The 20,590-nt window shown below is 45.4% G+C and overlaps 1 protein-coding gene across 2 annotated transcripts in view; it reads right to left on the reverse strand.

Moving 5' to 3' along the window:
• cpt1a2b (carnitine palmitoyltransferase 1A2b) overlaps window positions 1-20,590 on the reverse strand; it is a 58,282-nt gene that overhangs the window by 6,013 nt on the left and 31,679 nt on the right. For both annotated transcript variants that reach the window (XM_036938031.2, XM_036938030.2), the window contains exons 14-16: window positions 10,917-11,081; window positions 7,825-7,953; window positions 664-819 (exon numbers count right to left, since the gene is read on the reverse strand). In XM_036938031.2, coding sequence (XP_036793926.1) covers window positions 664-819; window positions 7,825-7,953; window positions 10,917-11,081 — 450 coding nt within the window. The remainder of the gene's footprint in view (window positions 1-663; window positions 820-7,824; window positions 7,954-10,916; window positions 11,082-20,590) is intronic.

Consider the following 20,590-nt stretch of genomic DNA (forward strand, 5'->3'; position numbering starts at 1 on the left):
CGTCATACCCAAGAAGACTCGAGGCTGTAATCGCTGCCAATGGTGCTTCAACAAAGTACTGAGTAAAGGGCCTGAATACATAAATACTGTAAATGTGATAAGTTTTGTACTTTTAATACATTTGCAAAAAAATTCTAAAAACTGTTTTTGCTTTGTCGTTATGGGGCATTGTATATAGATTGATGAGGGGGAAAAAAACAATTTAATCCACTTTAGAATAAGGCTGTATCCTAATATTGTACTCTCTGTGCGCCTCTTCATTGGCCTGGCCTGGGCTATTGTTTGCATTCAAGACCAGGTCGTTTTTATTGATCTCCGTTTGTCAGTGTCAGAGTAGCCACTCAGTTTGGTAATTTGTGTAGCATTAAAAAAAGATTCTGCTAATAATGTCGTATGCCATGTAAATGATGTATAAATCGCATGAAATGCGTTTATCATAGGCCAATTCTTTGGGGACCCTGCTCAAAACATTTCCCCATGGGTGGAAATTCTTAAAATGCCAATTAGGGCTTCATAATAAAGGGTATTTTACTTCAACAGTAAATGTAGCCACGCACTGCTACTGAAGTTAACGAATTGCATCTTTGTGTGCCGATTTATTTACAGAAAATGGGGGCGTGCCGGGAAGGGGGATACTGTTCTTGCTAGCAGGTTAGCACCTACCTCTGTTAGGAACGGTGACTCCACCCCCAGGTATTTAGACACCACGTACAGGCAGAAGAGGTGCCTGTCAATGCCGGACCCTGTCATGGCCAATCGGTAGAGGTTCTGGTGCTTCTCAGCAGCCAATCGGAAAAGCCGCCTGCAGTGCTCCGGCCCCTGTAATAAGATAACCTGTCTGTTAGAAGTGAGATATGTTGAATTGGGATTACAGTTGATGGTAGTAGTGGGGCGAAAGAGGTTACTAAAAAAAACAAAAAAAAACAACTGTAATATGAGAGTGAAACCCCCATAAGAGGTTAATGTACATATTTATGGCGTGAAACTGGTTCCTCTAGAGTAGGAGATTATTATAGAGTTAATCCTCATTATTTTAATGGGGATATGCTAATTACTTTTGGAGTATTTTATTTATTTAGTGGAGAATGTAGTAGTTTAACTCTGTGAGGTGCAGATAATGGAGTTAAGTGCAGTTATCCATCAGGTATGAGCAAATCTGTCATAATCCTGGAGCTAGATATTGCAATTGAGATTATGACTCAAAACATTTGGTGAAAACTTGATCGTTCCATGAGACAAGTGTCAAGGTAGAGAACAGCACTTCTAAAATGAGCTAAGAGGACTTAATACATGCTGAGGTAACTGGAAATAATCATTAGCTTGATCCCAAATGTGATATTTTAATTTATTAGAATCCTATTAATGAAATGTACAAGACCAGTCAAAAAATTTGAACACATCTACTCATTCATAAAAAGGGCAGCAAAGAAGACACTTCTCTCCAGGAAAAAACATCAGGGGCAGACTGATATTCTGCAATAGGTACAGGGATTGGACTGCTGAGGACTGGGATAAAGTCACTTTCTCTGATGAATCCCCTTTCCGATTGTTTGGGGCATCCGGAAAAAAGCTTGTCCGGAGAGGACAAGGGGAGCGCTACCATCTGTCCTGTGTCATGCCAACAGTAAAGCATCCTGCATGTGTGGGGTTGCTTCTCAGCCCACTCCCTTGGCTTGCCTAAGAACACAGCCATGAATAAAGAATGGTACCAACACATCCTCCGAGAGCAACTTCTCCCAACCATCCAGGAACAGTTTGGTGACAAACAATGCCTTTCCAGCATGATGGAGCACCTTGCCATAAGGCAAAAGTGATAACTAGGTGGCTCGGGGAACAAAACATCAATATTTTGGGTCCATGGTCAGGAAACCCCCCTGACCTTAATCCCATTGAAAACTTGTGGTAAATCCTCAAGACAAACAAAAACCCACAAATTACGACAAACTCCAAGCATTGATTATGCAAGAATGGGCTGCCATCAGTCAGGATGTGACCCAGAAGTTAATTGACTGTCATGTATTGTCATGTTGTGTCTTGTTCCTGTCCTTTCTCTTCACTCCGTCTCCCTCTGCTGGTCGTATTAGGTTACCTTCTCTCCCTCTCCTTCCCCCAGCTGCTCCTCATCTTCTCTAACTACCTCGTTCACCCCTTTTCCCACCTGTTCCCTTTTTCCCTCTGATTAGGTCTCTATATCTCTCTCTGTTCCTGTTTCTGTCTTTGTCAGATTCTCGTTTGTGTTTCTCATGCCAGAACCAGACTATCGTCGTGTTTGCTTTACCTTGTCCTGTCCTGTCGGAATCTGCCTGTCCATCTGAGCCTACGTGTGTTTCGTTATTAAAGAGACTCTGTTTATGTTAAACCGCTTTTGGGTCCTCACTCACCGCATAACAGAAGAATCTGACCAAGAATGGACCCAGCGACTTCGGATCCTCTCCACTCTGCCGTCGAGATCCAGGGAGCGATGCTAGGCAGACACGAGCAGGAATTGTCTGCTGCTCGACATGCCGTTGAGACCCTGGCCACCCAAGTCTCCAACCTCACAGAACAGGTTCACCATCTCCGCCTCGATCCACCGGCCACTTCCAGGGCTTTCGAATCTCCGGAGCCCAGAATCAATAACCCGCCGTGTTACTCTGGGGAGCCCACTGAATGCCGCTCGTTCCTCACCCAGTGTGATATTGTGTTTTCTCTCCAGCCCAACACTTACTCCAGGAGCACAGCTCGTATCGCCTACGTCATATCTCTCCTTACTGGACGGGCTCGTGAGTGGGGCACGGCAATCTGGGAGGCAAGGGCTGAGTGTACTAACCAGTATCAGGACTTTAAGGAGGAGATGATACGGGTTTTTGATCGTTCTGTTTTTGGGGAGGAAGCTTCCAGGGTCCTGTCTTCCCTATGTCAAGGTAATCGATCCATAACAGACTACTCTATTGAGTTTCGCACTCTTGCTGCCTCCAGTGACTGGAACGAGCCGGCTTTGCTCGCTCGTTTTCTGGAGGGTCTCCGCGCGGAGGTAAAGGATGAGATTCTCTCCCGGGAGGTTCCTTCCAGCGTGGATTCCTTGATTGAACTCGCTATTCGCATAGAGCGACGGGTTGATCTTCGTCACCGAGCTCGTGGAAAGGAGCTCACGTTCTCCGTTGCCCCCCTCTCCGCATCACTACCATCTTCCTCTGCCGGCTCGGGTGCTGAGCCTATGCAGCTGGGAGGTATCCGCATCTCGACTAAGGAGAGGGAACGGAGAATCACCAACCGCCTCTGTCTCTATTGCGGTTCCGCTGGTCATTTTGTCACTTCATGTCCAGTAAAAGCCAGAGCTCATCAGTAAGCGGAGGGCTACTGGTGAGCGCTACTACTCCTGTCTCTCCTTCAAGATCCTGCACTACCTTGTCGGTCCATCTACGCTGGACCGGTTCGTCAGCTTCCTGCAGTGCCTTAATAGACTCTGGGGCGGAGGGCTGTTTTATGGACGAGACCTGGGCTCGGGAACATGACATTCCTCTCAGACAGTTAAGGGAGCCCACGGCCTTGTTCGCTTTGGATGGTAGTCCTCTCCCCAGGATTCAGCGTGAGACGCTACCTTTAACCCTCACTGTCTCTGGTAATCATAGCGAAACCATTTCTTTTTTAATTTTTCGTTCACCTTTTACACCTGTTGTTTTGGGCCATCCCTGGCTAGTTTGTCATAATCCTTCTATTAATTGGTCTAGTAATTCTATCCTCTCCTGGAACGTCTCTTGTCATGTGAAATGTTTAATGTCTGCTATCCCTCCTGTTTCCTCTGTCTCTTCTTCACAGGAGGAGCCTGGTGATTTGACAGGGGTGCCGGAGGAATATCACGATCTGCGCACGGTGTTCAGTCGGTCCAGGGCCACCTCTCTTCCTCCACACCGGTCGTATGATTGTAGTATTGATCTCCTTCCGGGAACCACTCCCCCCCGGGGTAGACTATACTCTCTGTCGGCTCCCGAACGTAAGGCTCTCGAAGATTATTTGTCTGTAGCTCTTGACGCCGGTACCATAGTCCCCTCCTCCTCTCCCGCCGGAGCGGGGTTTTTTTTTGTCAAGAAGAAGGACGGGTCTCTGCGCCCCTGCATAGATTATCGAGGGCTGAATGACATAACAGTGAAGAATCGTTATCCGCTTCCTCTTATGTCTTCAGCCTTCGAGATCCTGCAGGGAGCCAGGTTTTTCACTAAGTTGGACCTTCGTAACGCTTACCATCTCGTGCGCATCAGGGAGGGGGACGAGTGGAAGACGGCGTTTAACACTCCGTTAGGGCACTTTGAATACCGGGTTCTTCCTTTCGGCCTCGCTAACGCTCCAGCTGTCTTTCAGGCATTAGTCAATGATGTCCTGAGAGACATGCTGAACATCTTTGTTTTCGTTTACCTTGACGATATCCTGATTTTTTCACCGTCACTCCAGATTCATGTTCAGCACGTTCGACGTGTCCTCCAGCGCCTTTTAGAGAATTGTCTTTTTGTGAAGGCTGAGAAGTGCACTTTTCATGCCTCCTCCGTCACATTTCTCGGTTCTGTTATTTCCGCTGAAGGCATTAAGATGGATCCCGCTAAGGTCCAAGCTGTCATTGATTGGCCCGTCCCTAAGTCACGCGTCGAGCTGCAGCGCTTTCTCGGCTTCGCGAACTTCTATCGTCGTTTCATCCGTAATTTCGGTCAGGTGGCAGCTCCTCTCACAGCCCTTACTTCTGTCAAGACGTGCTTTAAGTGGTCCGTTTCCGCCCAGGGAGCTTTTGATCTCCTCAAGAATCGTTTTACATCCGCACCTATCCTTGTTACACCTGACGTCTCTAGACAGTTCGTTGTCGAGGTTGACGCGTCAGAGGTGGGCGTGGGAGCCATTCTTTCTCAGCGCTCCCTCTCTGACGACAAGGTCCACCCTTGCGCGTATTTTTCTCATCGCCTGTCACCATCGGAACGTAACTATGATGTGGGAAACCGCGAACTGCTTGCCATCCGCTTAGCCCTAGGCGAATGGCGACAGTGGTTGGAGGGGGCGACCGTTCCTTTTGTCGTTTGGACTGACCATAGGAACCTTGAGTACATCCGTTCTGCCAAACGACTTAATGCGCGTCAGGCTCGTTGGGCGCTGTTTTTCGCTCGTTTCGAGTTCGTGATTTCTTATCGTCCGGGCTCTAAGAACACCAAGCCTGATGCTTTATCTCGTCTCTTCAGTTCTTCAGTAGCCTCCACTGACCCCGAGGGGATTCTCCCTGAGGGGCGTGTTGTCGGGTTGACTGTCTGGGGAATTGAGAGGCAGGTAAAGCAAGCACTCACTCACACTCCGTCGCCGCGCGCTTGTCCTAGGAACCTTCTTTTCGTTCCCGTTCCTACTCGTCTGGCCGTTCTTCAGTGGGCTCACTCTACCAAGTTAGCCGGCCACCCTGGCGTTCGGGGTACGCTTGCTTCCATTCGCCAGCGTTTTTGGTGGCCCACCCGGGAGCATGACACGCGTCGTTTCGTGGCTGCTTGTTCGGTCTGCGCGCAGACTAAGTCCGGTAACTCCCCTCCTGCCGGCCGTCTCAGGCCGCTTCCCATTCCCTCTCGACCGTGGTCTCACATCGCCTTAGATTTTATCACCGGACTGCCTTCGTCAGCGGGGAAGACTGTTATTCTTACGGTTGTCGATAGGTTCTCTAAGGCGGCTCATTTTATTCCCCTTGCTAAGCTTCCTTCTGCTAAAGAGACGGCACAAATCATCATCGAGAATGTTTTCAGAATTCATGGCCTTCCGTCAGACGTCGTTTCGGACAGGGGTCCGCAATTCACGTCTCAATTTTGGAGGGAGTTTTGCCGTTTGATTGGGGCTTCCGTCAGTCTCTCTTCCGGCTTTCACCCCCAGTCTAACGGTCAAGCAGAACGGGCCAATCAGACTATTGGTCGCATCTTACGCAGTCTTTCTTTTCGTAACCCTGCGTCTTGGTCAGAACAGCTCCCCTGGGCAGAATACGCCCACAACTCGCTTCCTTCGTCTGCGACCGGGCTATCTCCTTTTCAGAGTAGCCTCGGGTACCAGCCTCCGCTGTTCTCGTCTCAGTTCGCCGAGTCCAGCGTCCCCTCCGCTCAGGCTTTTGTCCAACGTTGCGAGCGCACCTGGAAGAGGGTCAGGTCTGCACTTTTCCGTTATAGGGCGCAGACTGTGAGAGCTGCTAATAAGCGTAGAACTAAGAGTCCTAGATATTGTCGCGGTCAGAGAGTTTGGCTCTCCACTCAGAACCTTCCCCTTAAGACAGCTTCTCGCAAGTTGACCCCGCGGTTCATTGGTCCGTTCCGTATTTCTCAGATCATTAATCCTGTCGCAGTACGACTTCTTCTTCCGCGATATCTTTGTCGCGTCCACCCGGTCTTCCATGTCTCCTGTGTTAAGCCCGTTCTTCGCGCCCCCGCTCGTCTTCCCCCCCCCCCCCCCCATCCTTGTCGAGGGCGCACCTATCTACAGGGTCCGTAAGATTTTGGACATGCGTCCTCGGGGCCGTGGTCATCAGTACCTAGTGGATTGGGAGGGGTACGGTCCTGAGGAGAGGAGTTGGGTTACCTCTCGGGACGTGCTGGACCGTTCGCTGATCGATGATTTCCTCCGTTGCCGCCAGGTTTCCTCCTCGAGTGCGCCAGGAGGCGCTCGGTGAGTGGGGGGGGTACTGTCATGTATTGTCATGTTGTGTCTTGTTCCTGTCCTTTCTCTTCACTCCGTCTCCCTCTGCTGGTCGTATTAGGTTACCTTCTCTCCCTCTCCTTCCCCCAGCTGCTCCTCATCTTCTCTAACTACCTCGTTCACCCCTTTTCCCACCTGTTCCCTTTTTCCCTCTGATTAGGTCTCTATATCTCTCTCTGTTCCTGTTTCTGTCTTTGTCAGATTCTCGTTTGTGTTTCTCATGCCAGAACCAGACTATCGTCGTGTTTGCTTTACCTTGTCCTGTCCTGTCGGAATCTGCCTGTCCATCTGAGCCTACGTGTGTTTCGTTATTAAAGAGACTCTGTTTATGTTAAACCGCTTTTGGGTCCTCACTCACCGCATAACATTGACAGCATGCCAGGGCGGATTGCAGAGGTCTTGAAAAAGAAGGGTCAACACTGCAAATATTGACTCTTTGGATCAACTTCATGTAATTGTCAATAAAAGCCTTTGACACTTATGAAATGCTTGTAATTATACTTCAGTATTCCATAGTAACATCTGTCAAAAATATCTAAAGACACTGAAGCAGCAAACTTTGTGGAAATTAATATTTGTGTCATTCTCAAAACTTTTGGCCACGACTGGATGTCCCAAAAAACCTGTGACAACACAGTGAACATAATGTAGGCCTACCTGTTAGGGGTAACATGGGGTTACCTGCCAACTGCGAAATGGCGGCAATGATTTTGCACTGGCGCATTGCCACAGTTAAATGACTGCAGAGGAAACACTGGTGTGAAGCACAAATGTCTTGCATCGCTCTCATCTCAATATCTGTGTCAAAGGGATAATATTTTTTGGGCCTCTTGACATATGGATATTGTATATGTCAATATCACAATTTCAATTTGAATTAAATTAATCTTACAGCCGTAAGAGTCATCAGTGTCTGAAGAAAGAATGCAAATCCCTTTGAGTGAAACTCGTTTCTTCCTAAACGACCTTATTTATACTGGAGTGAAATCTGTTTCACTAGCAAGTGTGTGAACACATTCATTCCGAAGTGAATGTGACTCCGCATCAATAACACAGTAAAACCTGTGAAATCTATTTTCACTGAGCCACTGGGAAGGTTCTAGAAGAACTTATGAGCACCATTAAAACATCCCCAATCAGTAAGCCTACTTCTCCGCTCTCCACAGCTTTGACAAAGGCACAGCCCTCATTGGAGCAGGATCGTACAGTCTCAGTCCTCCCCTCTCGGAACAGCCGTGTCATGGAGGCCTCGTAGGTGAGGCAAAACGTCTTACGATCCTGGGAGACAAAAAAGATAAAAGGAATATTATTAGTATAATTATCTGAAATGATCAGTATTCTTCTCAATGTTCATAGATGATAATAATGTGATGTTATTTTTTTTTTCAAACCTTGTACAGCTCAGCATACTGCACAATTGTATTATACAGAAATAGACCATTTCCGTGGTAGCCTACTCTAATTCCATTCCTAGTTGCAAGATGTAGTTATTGTAAAATAATGTTATTGTATTATGACACATTTTATTCAGTTGTAGTAGTCTAGTAATGTCAGCAACCTCTTAAACAAACACCTGTGTACTATGTAAGAGTAGGAGGGGAATGATCGTTTCCTTGTCAGAAGGAATGAAAGAGACCTTTACTAGAGGTAACTGACGCTAGTGGCATGACTCAACGAGTCCCTGGTCGTTCCAAAAATTCCTAACAGTTTGACATCTTGTTTGACTAGTGAGAGGAGATAGACCTGGGGAAGATACCATTTTCAAGAGGTATTAGTAGGGAGCTGGCAGAGACGGATTCACAAGGTATATTTAGCTATAGTACTTACCCAAGACTAAAGCATGCATGGAATTCAGAGATTACATTCAAATAAGAATGTAAAGCGGCCAAATAAATCAGCTACAGGTCTTTTTCAATGCGCTTGAGTTACAGTATATGTGGAGGAAAAGTTTATGGAGGAAAACTTGGGTTAGTACCCACATCTGCCTTCTGAATGTGTCATTCAAAGAGTAGCACCTTTACCAGTGGATTTCCAAAACTCTATTAGATTACATCATATCAATAGGGACCAGTGACTTCACTTTGAGTTCCATTTTGTAGTGTCCGCCATCTTTAGGACCGCCCATTCTGGCGCAACTAGTCTGGTCAAAGACGGCAACTAACGCCAAGATCGCACATCTAACCACACCTGGAAAACCAAGATATCTTGACAAGATTGAAATACTCTGTTGTGATCCATATCTCGCTCCTAGCGAGCTTTTCACAGCACCTAAACCCAGCAAACAAAATCCTCCCTCATACTATAGATGTAGCTAGCTAACATTAATGTGGCATTACTGACATAGCTACTAGCTACTACTTAGCTAGCTAACGCTACCTTTTTTCTGACAAGCAAACTCGCGTGAGTTGCAGCAACAGGCAGCTGCTTCGTGAAAACGAATAATAATGTCAGCTAGATACTAATTTAGCAACAGAAGCAAGCTAGCTTTTATTGGAAGAATTCAACATTGTGTGTGACGCACTGGGTTAGCTGCATCCCTTTTGCTTCATATGAAGTATGACTCAGCTAGCTAGCTTAGCTATTGTTGGACAAATCATGCTAGCTTTCATGACATTGTCAAACTTCATAAACACTGCTCATCGGTGCACAAAACACCTTAGTTAGATGTAAAATGGTACAACTAAGACAGATTTCTTGTTTTAGCTTTGATTAATTCAGTGATTTAGGCAATGGACTGCAATAGATGACAGACTTCTAAAGAACTTACGAACACTTGGAATCAATAAATAGGCATAGAGGGTCTTCTCAATGTTGTATATATAGTGCCTTTGGAAAATATTCAGACCCCTTGACTTTTTCCACAGAAATATCACATTTACATAAGTATTCAAACCCTTTACACCTTTGGCAGCAATTACAACCTTGCGTCTTCTTGGGTATGACGCTACAAGCTTGGCACACCTATATTTGGGAAGTTTCTACCATTCTTATCTGCAGATCCTCTCAAGCTCTGTCAAGTTTGATGGGGAGCATTGATGCACGGCTATTTTCAAGTCTCTCCAGAGATGTTAGATTGGGTTCAAGTCCGGGCTCTGGCTGGGCCATTCAAGGACATTCAGAGACTTGCCCCAAAGCCACTCCTGCATTATCTTGGCGCTGTGCTTAGGGTCATTGTTCTGTTGGAAGGTGAACCTTCGCCCAGTCTGAGGTCCGGAGCGCTCAGGAGCAAGGAACTCTCTGTACTTTGCTCTGTTCATCTTTGCCTCGATTCTGACTAGTCTCCCAGTCCCTGCCGCTGAAAAACATCCACACAGCATGATGCTGCCACCACCAGCACCATGCTTCACCATAGGGATGGTGCCAGGTTTCCTCCAGACGTGACTCTTGGCATTCAGGCCAAAGAGTTCAATCCTGGTTCATCAGACCAGAGAATCTTGTTTCTCATGGTCTGAGAGTCTTTAGGTGCCTTTTGGCAAACTCCAAGCAGGCTGTCATGTGCCTTTTACTGAGGAGTGGCTTCCGTCTGGTCATTCTACCTTAAAGGCCTGATTGGTGGAGTGCTGTCGAGATGGTTGTCCTTCTGGAAAATACTCCCATCTTCACTGAGGAACACTAGAGCTCTGTCACAGTAACCATCGGGTTCTTGGTCACTTTCTCTTCCCCAGATCTTGGAGCTCTACGAACAATTCATTCGCCGTCATGACTGGGTTTTTGCTCTGATATGCACTGTCAACTGTGGGACCTGATCTAGACAGGTGTGTGCCTTCAAGGGGTCTGAATACTTTCCGAACGCACTGTATGTTATAGGAATGTCCTGCTTACCCTGTAGTAAGCTAGCTGCAGAGCCAGCTGAATGAAGGACATCCCCATTAATTAACTCACCCTGTAGTAAGCTAGCCAGGCACGTGCACAGATCGAGCTCAACCAGTGCCCTCGTTGCCTGGTAGAATTTTTTATTTTATTAAATACTTTTTACATTTTATTTAGAGACTCATTTACATTTTTTGTTTGAATTTTTAAAATGTAACGAATTGCACATCAAACTGGCTAATTTCATAAGCTGCTTGAATCCCAGCAAATACCCCCTCCGCCGCCCCCAAGAGCACCAGCACCCCCAATGATCTGTGCACGGCCCTGAAGCTAGCTGCAGAGCCAAATGTTTGAAGGACATCCCCTTTAACTCACCCTGTAGTAAGCTATCTGCAGAGCCAACTGGTTGAAAGACATCCCCTTTAACTCACCCTGTAGTAAGCTAGCTGCAGAGCCAATTGAATGAAGGCGTCTGGGCTGATCTTCAGCTTTTTGATGCGTCCCTTCCCAAAGTCCCTGAAGGGGAAGACATGACAGTCCACATCGTCAGCTAGGGCCTGTGCCACAGACAGAGAGATGGACACCTGCTCCTGAACCTGAAGAGAGAAAGATGGAGGGGTGAGGGGAGGAAACACTTAATAAAAGCTTGTAAATTTGTATTAGTTATTTTTCATTAAGACCTGGTAACTCATTGGCCAGACAATCATTTCAGACCTAGTGCCTAGTTAATCTCTCTCTGCTGATCCTCTGGTTTCCAAGTGACTCAGAACAGGACTTGACTGGAAGCCAATGGCAGGAGCGGACAAAAAAAACCAAACAGCTGGTTTTAGTTGACTGATCTCTATAGATCACCATTTAGCGCAACCCTTATAACCTCCCCATACGTGTCCTGCATACAGGGGCCAGTATTGTTTCGGTGTTCTTGCGCAACAAAGAAAACTGGGTTAGCTTGTGCAACATGGATATTTTCTTTCTCAAAATATATATTCTTTCCAATTCACAGCTGCTTTTGTAGTATCTTCTATGAAGAGTTCAACACTTTTCTCAAAACTGCCAGCGGCAAGCCATCTCCCACAGAGATGGGTCCAACAATCTCCTCCAGTGCTTTGCAATAGTCGTAGCGTTCTACATCATTGTCATTGGTACGGAAAAGACTGTGCTTGTACTTTTTACTGGGATAGTGTTCTGTACAACCACGACATCGTCAAATGCCTTTGATGGCGTATCTTTACTTTTTCTATTTGAAGACAGTGTATATCATATGTTACAGGACGGGTAGCAGAGTTACGCTCGCTAGTTATTAGAATGAACAGAGCTATGTTCCTACTACCTCGGGTTACGGGGAATTATTTATGTGGTGCACCATAGCAAAACACTTTTCTGCTCGATTTGGCCCCATGCCCCATAGTCGTGTGATTCGCTCAGAATTGGAATGGATTATCATGTCACTCAGTAAATCGACCCCCCATAAGTCCCAAACAGTCCCACACTGTTACCAGGCTCTACACGCCAGCAATTCGAGCCTGGGCACGAGGTTAGTGCGTAGTAATTCAGAGGGGTTGGGTTAAATGCGGAAGATACATTTCGGTTGAATGCATTCAGTTGTGCAACTGTCTAGGTATTCACTTTCCCTAGTAGGCTGTAAGCGTTGTTAAAGGGCGGGGGTGACACAACAGATGTGAAAGTGCCACTAAAAGATTGGTTTCCAGTCTCTCCCCATCTGACAACAACATCTGGTTGAGATCATGGGAAGTCATGGCAGAGCAAGAGAGAGCACATATTGATGGGAGGGTACTTCTCCCTTTATCTAAATCTTCTTCACCATCTCAGGTATTCAATAATAAGGCCAAAGAGGACCGAGAGAGAAAGACTGCAAGAGATAAAGAAAGATAGAGAGGACACAGAAAACATAACCCATGCTTCGGTCACTTCTAGATTAGACTACTGCAATGTGCTACTCTCCAGCTACCCAGATAAAACACTAAATAAACTTCAGTTAGTGCTAAATACAGCTGCTAGATTCTTGGATTGAACCCCGAAAAATGTATCATATGTGACCGATGGGCTTGATTTGGTCTTATGTAGCAAAATTTTAAATGCCGTTTTTTAAAATTGGATAAAAGTAGAGACTCGGAGCTAGAAAATTGTATATCGTACACTACAGTTGAGGAACAATGGGAAAGTAATTCTGCTTTGAAAGTTGATAAACTTGTAACCTCACTTTTGAGAAAATGGACCTTGAATGTTTTGGTACACCTACTGGAGAGCTCTTCTTTGTCTAAACCCATTCAGCATCGTTCACACCCACTTAAGCCTTAGCCCCACCCATCTCTTTAAGGATTCACATGTGAGGGCATGTGCTAAACATAGTGAGTACGGTAGTGCATTAAACAAACAAAAGATTTCAAGACTAAAGCCTGGTTTACACTACATCTATCGACATGTCTGTATACAGTTTCCGCAGTGACCTCATGAACTTTCTATTGTCGTCAGACATCAAACTTGTTATTATGAAAAAGTATAAATACAAAAACGTCAGGTTGCATGACATCAGCAGCGTGGTGGTCCAAAATAGCATAACTGGTGTATTTTAACACCAATAAACCCATCAGTTTAAAAATCAATTTAGCACATACTGATGGGAGAGTACTTATCCCTTTATCTAAACTCAGCAAAAAAAGAAACGTCCTCTCACTGTCAACTGCGTTTATTTTCAGCAAACTTAACATGTGTATGAACATAACAAGATTCAACAACTGAGACATAAACTGAACAAGTTCCACAGACATGTGACTAACAGAAATGGAATAATGTGTCCCTGAACAAATCAAAAGTAACCGTCGGTATCTGGTGTGGCCACCAGCTGCATTAAGTACTGCAGTGCATCTCCTCCTCATGGACTGCACCAGATTTGCCAGTTCCTGCTGTGAGATGTTACCCCACTCTTCCACCAAGGCACCTGTAATTTCCCAGACATTTCTGGGGGGAATGGCCCCAGCCTTCACCCTCCGATCCAACAGGTCTCAGACGTGCTCAATGGGATTGAGATCTGGACTCTTCGCTGGCCATGCAGAACACTGACATTCCTGTCTTGCAGGAAATCACACACAGAACAAGCAGTATGGCTGGTGGCATTGTCATGCTGGAGGGTCATGTCAGGATGAGCCTACAGGAAGGGTACCACATGAGGGAGGAGGACGTCTTCTCTGTAATGCACAGTGTTGAGATTGCCTGCAATGACAACAAGCTCAGTCCGATGATGCTGTGACATACCACCCCAGACCATGATGGACCCTCCACCTCCAAATCGATCCCGCTCCAGAGTACAGGCCTCGGTATAACGCTCATTACTTAGACGATAAACGCGAATCCGACCATCACCCCTGGTGAGACAAAACCGCGACTCGTCAGTGAAGAGCACTTTTTTGCCAGTCCTGTCTGGTCCAGCGACGGCAGGTTTGTGCCCATAGGCGACGTGGTTTCCGGTGATGTCTGGTAGGACCTGCCTTACAACAGGCCTACAAGCCCTCAGTCCAGCCTCTCTCAGCCTATTGGGGACAGTCTGAGCACTGATGGAGGTAATGTGTAACTCAGGCAGTTGTTGCGGCCATCCTGTACCTAGTGTGATGTTCGGACGTGCCGATCCTGTGTTATTACACGTGGTCTGCCACTGTGAGGATGATCAGCTGTCCGTCCTGTCTCCCTGTAGCGCTGTCTTAGACATCTCACAGTACGGACATGCCTCCTTGCAGTATGCCTAAGGCACGTTCACACAGATGAGCAGGGACCCTGGGCATCTTTCTTTTGGTTGTTTTTCAGAGTCAGTAGAAAGGCCTCTTTAGTGTCCTAGTTTTCATAACTGTGACCTTAATTGCCTACCGTCTGTAAGCTGTTAGTGTCTTACCGACCGTTCCACAGGTGCATGTTCATTAATTGTTTATGGTTCATTGAACAAGCATGGGAAACAATGTTTAAACTCTTTACAATGAAGATCTGTGAAGTTATTTGGATTTTTACGAATGGTCTTTGAAAGACAGGGTCCTGAAAAAGGGACGTTTCTTTTTTTGCTGAGTTTACATTACATATTATCCAGAGCGATTTACAGTCGTGAATGCATACATTTCATACGTTTTTTTCTCCGTAATCGTCCTAATCTTCTGCCTATGTCTCAGCTCTTCAATAATAAGGCCAAAGAAGCCTGAGATAGAGAGAAAGACAGTGAGAGATCAAGAAAGATGAGAGAATGCAGAAAAACGAATCCATGCTTTTGTCACTTCTAGATTAGACTACTGCAATGCTCTACTCTACAGCTACCTGGATAAAACACTAAATAAACTTCAGTTAGTGCTAAATACAGCTGCTAGAATCCCGACTAGAGCCAACAAATGTGATCATATTACTCCAGTGCTAGCCTCTCTACACTGGCTTCCTGTTAAGGCTAGGGCTGATTTCAAGATTATACTGCTAACCTACAAAGCATTACATGCACTTTCTCCTACCCATCTCTCTGATTTGGTCCTGCCGTACATACCTACACGTACGCTATGGTCACAATACGCAGGCCTCCTTATTGTCCCTAGAATCTCTAAGCAAACAGCTGAGGGGAGGGCCTTCTCCTATTGAACTAGATTTTTGTGGAATGGTCTGCCTATCCATGTGAGAGACGCAGACTCAGTCTCAACCTTTAAGTCTTTATTGAAGACTCATCTCTTCACTAGGTCCTACGATTGAGTGCAAAGGTGAACGGCAAGGCACTGGAATGACGTACCGCCCTTGCTGTCTCTGACCTGGCCAGCTCCCATCTTTCCACTGGGATTCTCTGCCTCTGACCCTATTATAGGGGCTCGTGCATTGAGGGACATCTTCGTGGGCTATACTCATCCTTGTCTCAGGGTAGTAAGTTGGTCTGTTGCTATCCCTCTAGTGGTGATGGGGGCTGTGCTTAGTCAAAATGGATGGGGTATGTGCCGGGGAGCAAGGTTCAGTCTGTCCTATCTGATACACGGCATCTGTATAAATAGATTGCGACAAGATGCATATATTTCATTCTAGTGGGAGAGGGCTCAACTGACTTTTCTGACTAGCGAATTGAAACTTTCAAATAAAAAAAATAGCCTAGTTAATTAATGAAGTGGAAAAAAGTAGCTGGCTGAAAATGTGGGATGAGTCAGGTCAGCTGGCACAGATCTTGCCATGGGAGTTTGGTTCCCAGGGGTTGAGTCAGGCTGAGAGCCAGGTTTGGGTTTTCTAGACAAACACTCACTAGTTAAACTTTCTAAAAAGGAATTTGTTTAAGGATGGAAAACCCCCCACGACACCCTGACCTTAACCTGTTACGTGAGCGGTGTGCGTGTGTGGAAACCCCCTGTGAGTTTGAGAAGAACCACACGTCCTTCCGCTTTGCATCCAGTAATATTTACATTATGATAGTTTTGATGTTTTAATGACAGCCCGGGTTAGTTAGTGGTCCAGAGAGACCGTCGCCGACGGTAACTTATGACTGCTGTTATAGCGGACATAGATTACCTTGTGGACTTTTTTGAAGTATTTATTTGATTACTCAAGGTTAATGGCGTCTTATTTGGCCGACCCCAGTGCAGGTTAGTTGTGAAGAATTCGTTGACATTGAAATTTAGCTGGCTAAAAAGGTGAGCCACGTTCGTACGACTGGTTGAACTGGGAGTTGAATAAAGTTACCTCACTAACTCCTCAAACCTGATTAGTAGGATACCCCCCCCCCCTGTTCTTTCCTTGGGTTGAAAACTGTCAGCCACTCTTGAAGAGCAATGAAACTCAAACAAAGTGGAGTAGACTTGAGCATGAACAGCATTCAGAAAAGCCGGTTGAGAGTAGTTTTTATTGAGAGTAGTTTGCTGTGGAGTGGCATGACACAGCAAAGTACTTAAGAGTTCGATCCAACCAGCCAGAATGCATATATTTCATATGACTGGAGACCAGTTTACCACATGTTATTTCTGTTTTCAGTTCAGAGACAGAGGCCGCTTCCAACAGAGAGAGGAGAGAGAGAGAGAGAGAGAGAGAGAGAGAGAGAGAGAGAGAGAGAGAGAGAGAGAGAGAGAGAGAGAGAGAGAGAGAGAGAGAGAGAGAGAGAGAGAGAGAGAGAGAGAGGAAACAGGGAGATGAAGGGGAGAAGAGGAAAGCATACTGTAGGGAGAGGAAGAAGGGGTAGTAGGAAGGAATAAGAGAATGAGCGGTACTAATAAGGGGAATTTGAGAAAGGCAAGCCCTCATGAAGCAGACAGTTTGAGAGTTGAAGCAACATGAAGGGGAAATGAAAAAAAAACAGAGGGAGAGAGAGAGAGAAAACAGATGAAGAAAGAGTTGGTAGTGACATAAGGTCCAGGTGAGTGAGAGAGTGCGTGGGGGGCAAGCAATGCGACTCGAATAGACCTTTGAGCCTTGGTGATGTACGGAGGCACTCGTGTGTGTTCTGTTATCAATGTGAAGGCTTCACTATTCTAATAAGCATAGAAATGCTGCAAGTAAGTTGGCGCATGTAATAATTAACAGGGGCAAAGTCCCCCAAAAGTCCCCGGTCATTTGGCGACCAGGCTGTGTGTGTATATTATGTACACTACCGATCAAAAGTTTGGGCACACCTACTCATTCAATAATTTTTCTTTATTTGTACTATTTTCTACATTATATAATAATACTGAAGATATCAAAACTATGAAACAACACATCATGTAGTAACCAAGAAAAAGTGTTAAAGAAATCCCAAAATATTTTATATTTGAGATTCTTCAAATAGCCACCCTTTGCCTTGATGACAGCTTTGCACACGCTTGGCATTTTCTCAACCAGCTTCACCTGGAATGCTTTTCCAAAAGTCTTGAAAGAGTTCCCACATATGCTGAGCACTTGTTGGCTGCTTTTCCTTCACTCTGCGGTCCAACTCATCCCAAACCATCTCAATTTGCTTGATCTTGGGGGATTGTGGAGGCCAGGTCATCTGATGCAGCACCCATCACTCTCCTTCTTGGTAAAATAGCTCTTATACAGCCTGGATGTGTGCTGGGTTATTGTCCTGTTGAAAAACAAATGATAGTCCCACTAAGACCAAAGCAGATGGGATGGCGTATCGCTGCAGAATGCTGTGGTAGCCATGCTGGTTAAGTGTGCCTTGAATTCTAACTAAATCACAGACTGTCACCAGCAAAGCACCCCCCACACCGTAACACCTCCTCCATGCTTTACAGTGGGAAATACACATGCGGAGATCATCAGTTCACCCACACTGCATCTCACAAAGACACGGTCGTTGGAACCAAAGATCTCAGATTTGGACTCCAGACCAAAAGGACACATTTCCACCAGTCTAATGTCCATTGCTCGTGTTTCTTGGCCCAAGCAAGTCTCTTCTTCTTATTGGTGTCCATTAGTAGTGTTTTTTTGCAGCAATTCGACCATGAAGGCCTGATTCACACCGTCTCCTTTGAACAGTTGATGTTGAGATGCGTCTGTTACTGGAACTCTGTGAAGCATTTATTTGGGCTGCAATTTATGAGGTTGGTAACGCTAATGAACTTATCCTCTGCAGCAGAGGTATCTTTGGGTCTTCCATTCCTGTGACGGTCTTCATCAGAGCCAGTTTAATCACAGCGCTTGATGGTTTTTTCGACTGCACTTGAAGAGACTTTCAAAGTTCTAGACATTTTCCAAATTGACTGACCTTCATGTCTTAAGAAAATGATGGACTGTCATCTCTCTTTGCTGATTTGAGCTGTTCTTGTCATAATATGGACTTGGTCTTTTACCAAATCTTCTGTATACCACCCCTACCTTGTCACAACACAACTGATTGGCTCAAACGCATTAAGAAGGAAAGAAATTCCACAAATTAACTTTAAGGCACACCTGTTAATTGAAATGCATTCCAATGCATTCCACCTCATGAAGCTGGTTGAGAGAATGCCAAGAGTGTTCAAATCTGTCATTAAGGCAAAGGGTGGCTATTTGAAGAATCTCAAATATATTTTCATTTGTTTAACCAAAAAAGTGTTACTACATGATTCCATATGTGTTATTTCATAGTTTTGATGTCTTCACTATTATTCTACAATGTCAAAAAAAAGTACATAATAGAAAAACCCTTGAATGAGTAGGTGTTCTAAAACTTTTGACCAGTAGTGTATGCAAGATTCTGAGCTCTGTAACTGTCAGCCAGTCAGTCAACCAGCCAGCTAGTCAGTCATAGCAGCACATTGAGGTAATTTCCAGGAGTGGAACTCCCCAGCGTTCCCACAGACAGGCAGTTAACACAGTAGAGGCCAAGGGAGGAGAGCACTGCACTGCTGAGGTAGAAGTAGGGAGAGAAGGTGGAGATATACAGTGCCTTCGGAAAGTATTCAGACCCCTTGACTTTATTCACATTTTGTTACGTTGTAGCCTTATTCTAAAATGTATTAAATATTTATTTTTTCCTCAGAAATCTACACACAATACCCCATAATGACAAAGCAAAAACAGAGTCTCATAGCAAAGGGTCTGAATACATCCGTAAATAATAAAAAAAAAATATATATTATTTACATTTATTATTTACATGATTATTTATCTATTCAGACCCTTTGCTATGAGACTCGAAATTGAGCTCGTGTGCATCCTGTTTCCAATTCAATTGCATTCACCTGTGGTAAATTCAATTGATTGGACATAATTTGGAAAATAACACACCTGTCTATATAAGGTCCCCACAGTTGACAGTGCATGTCAGAGTAAAAACCAAGCCATGAGGTCGAAGGAATTGTCCGTAGAGCTCCGAGACAAGATTGTGTAGAGTCACAGATCTGGGGAAGGGTACAAAAAAAAATGTCTGAAGCCATGAAGGTCCCTAAGAACACAGTTGCCTCCATCATTCCTAAATGGAAGGAGTTTGGAAACACCAAGATTCTTCCTAGATCTGGCCATGCGGCCAAACTGAGCAATTGGGGGAGAAGGGCCTTGGTCAGGGAAGTGTCCAAGAAGCCGATGGTCACTCTGACAGAGCTCTAGAGTTCCTCTGTCGAGATGGGAGAACCTTCCAGAAGGACAACCATCTCTGCAGCACTCAACCAATCAGGCCTTTCTGGTAGAGTGGCCAGACAGAAGCCACTACCCAGTAAAAGGCACATGACAGACCGCTTGGAGTTTGCCAAAAGGTACCTAAAGACTCTCAGACCATGAGAAACAAGATTTTCTGGTCTGATAAAACCAAGATAGAACTCTTTGGCCTGAATGCCAAGAGTCACGTCTGTAGGAAACCTGGCACCATCCCTACGGTGAAGCATGGTGGTGGCAGCATCATGCTGTGGGAAAGTTTTTCAGCGTCAGGGACTGGGAGACTAGTCAGGATCAAGGCAAAGATGAACGGAGCAAAATACAGAGAGATCCTTGATGAAAATCTGCTCCAGAGCGCTCAGGACCTCAAACAGGGGCGAAGGTTCACCTTTTAACAGGACAATGACCCTAAGCTCACAGCCAAGACAACGAAGGAGTGGCTTCGGGACAAGTCTCCGAATGTCCTTGAGTGGACCAGCTAGAGCCCGGACTTGAACCCGATCTAATATCTCTGGAGAGACCTGAAAATAGCTGTGCAGCAATGCTCCCCATCCAACCTGACAGAGCTTGAGAGGATCTGCAGAGAGGAATGGGAGAAACTCCCCAAATATAGGTGTATTCCAACCTTGTAGCGTCATACCCAAGAAGACTCGAGGCTGTAATCACTGCCAAAGGTGCTTCAAGAAAGTACTGAGTAAAGGGTCTGAATACATATGTAAATGTGATATTTCAGTTATTTATATTTAATACATTTACAGAAATGTCTCAACTTGTTTTTGCTTTGTTATTATGGCATATTGTGTGCAGATTAATGTGGAAAATAACAATTTAATACATTTTATAATAAGGCTGTAACGTAACAAATTGTGAAAAAAAGTAAAGGGGTCTGAATACTTTCCGAATGCACTGTAGGTGGTAGAGATAGAGTGGAGGGAATTTCCCCCGATTGTCTGACTGTTGTGGGTCGGTAGAAACAGAGGAGGAAACGGAACACTCCAACCGCAACAAACAAACAGAGAGAGAAAGCGCGCGATAGAGCGAG

Source organism: Oncorhynchus mykiss, chromosome 12 (genome assembly GCF_057628025.1).
Source record: "Oncorhynchus mykiss isolate SJ-2025 chromosome 12, ASM5762802v1, whole genome shotgun sequence".
In the NCBI taxonomy this organism is placed as follows: domain Eukaryota; kingdom Metazoa; phylum Chordata; class Actinopteri; order Salmoniformes; family Salmonidae; genus Oncorhynchus; species Oncorhynchus mykiss.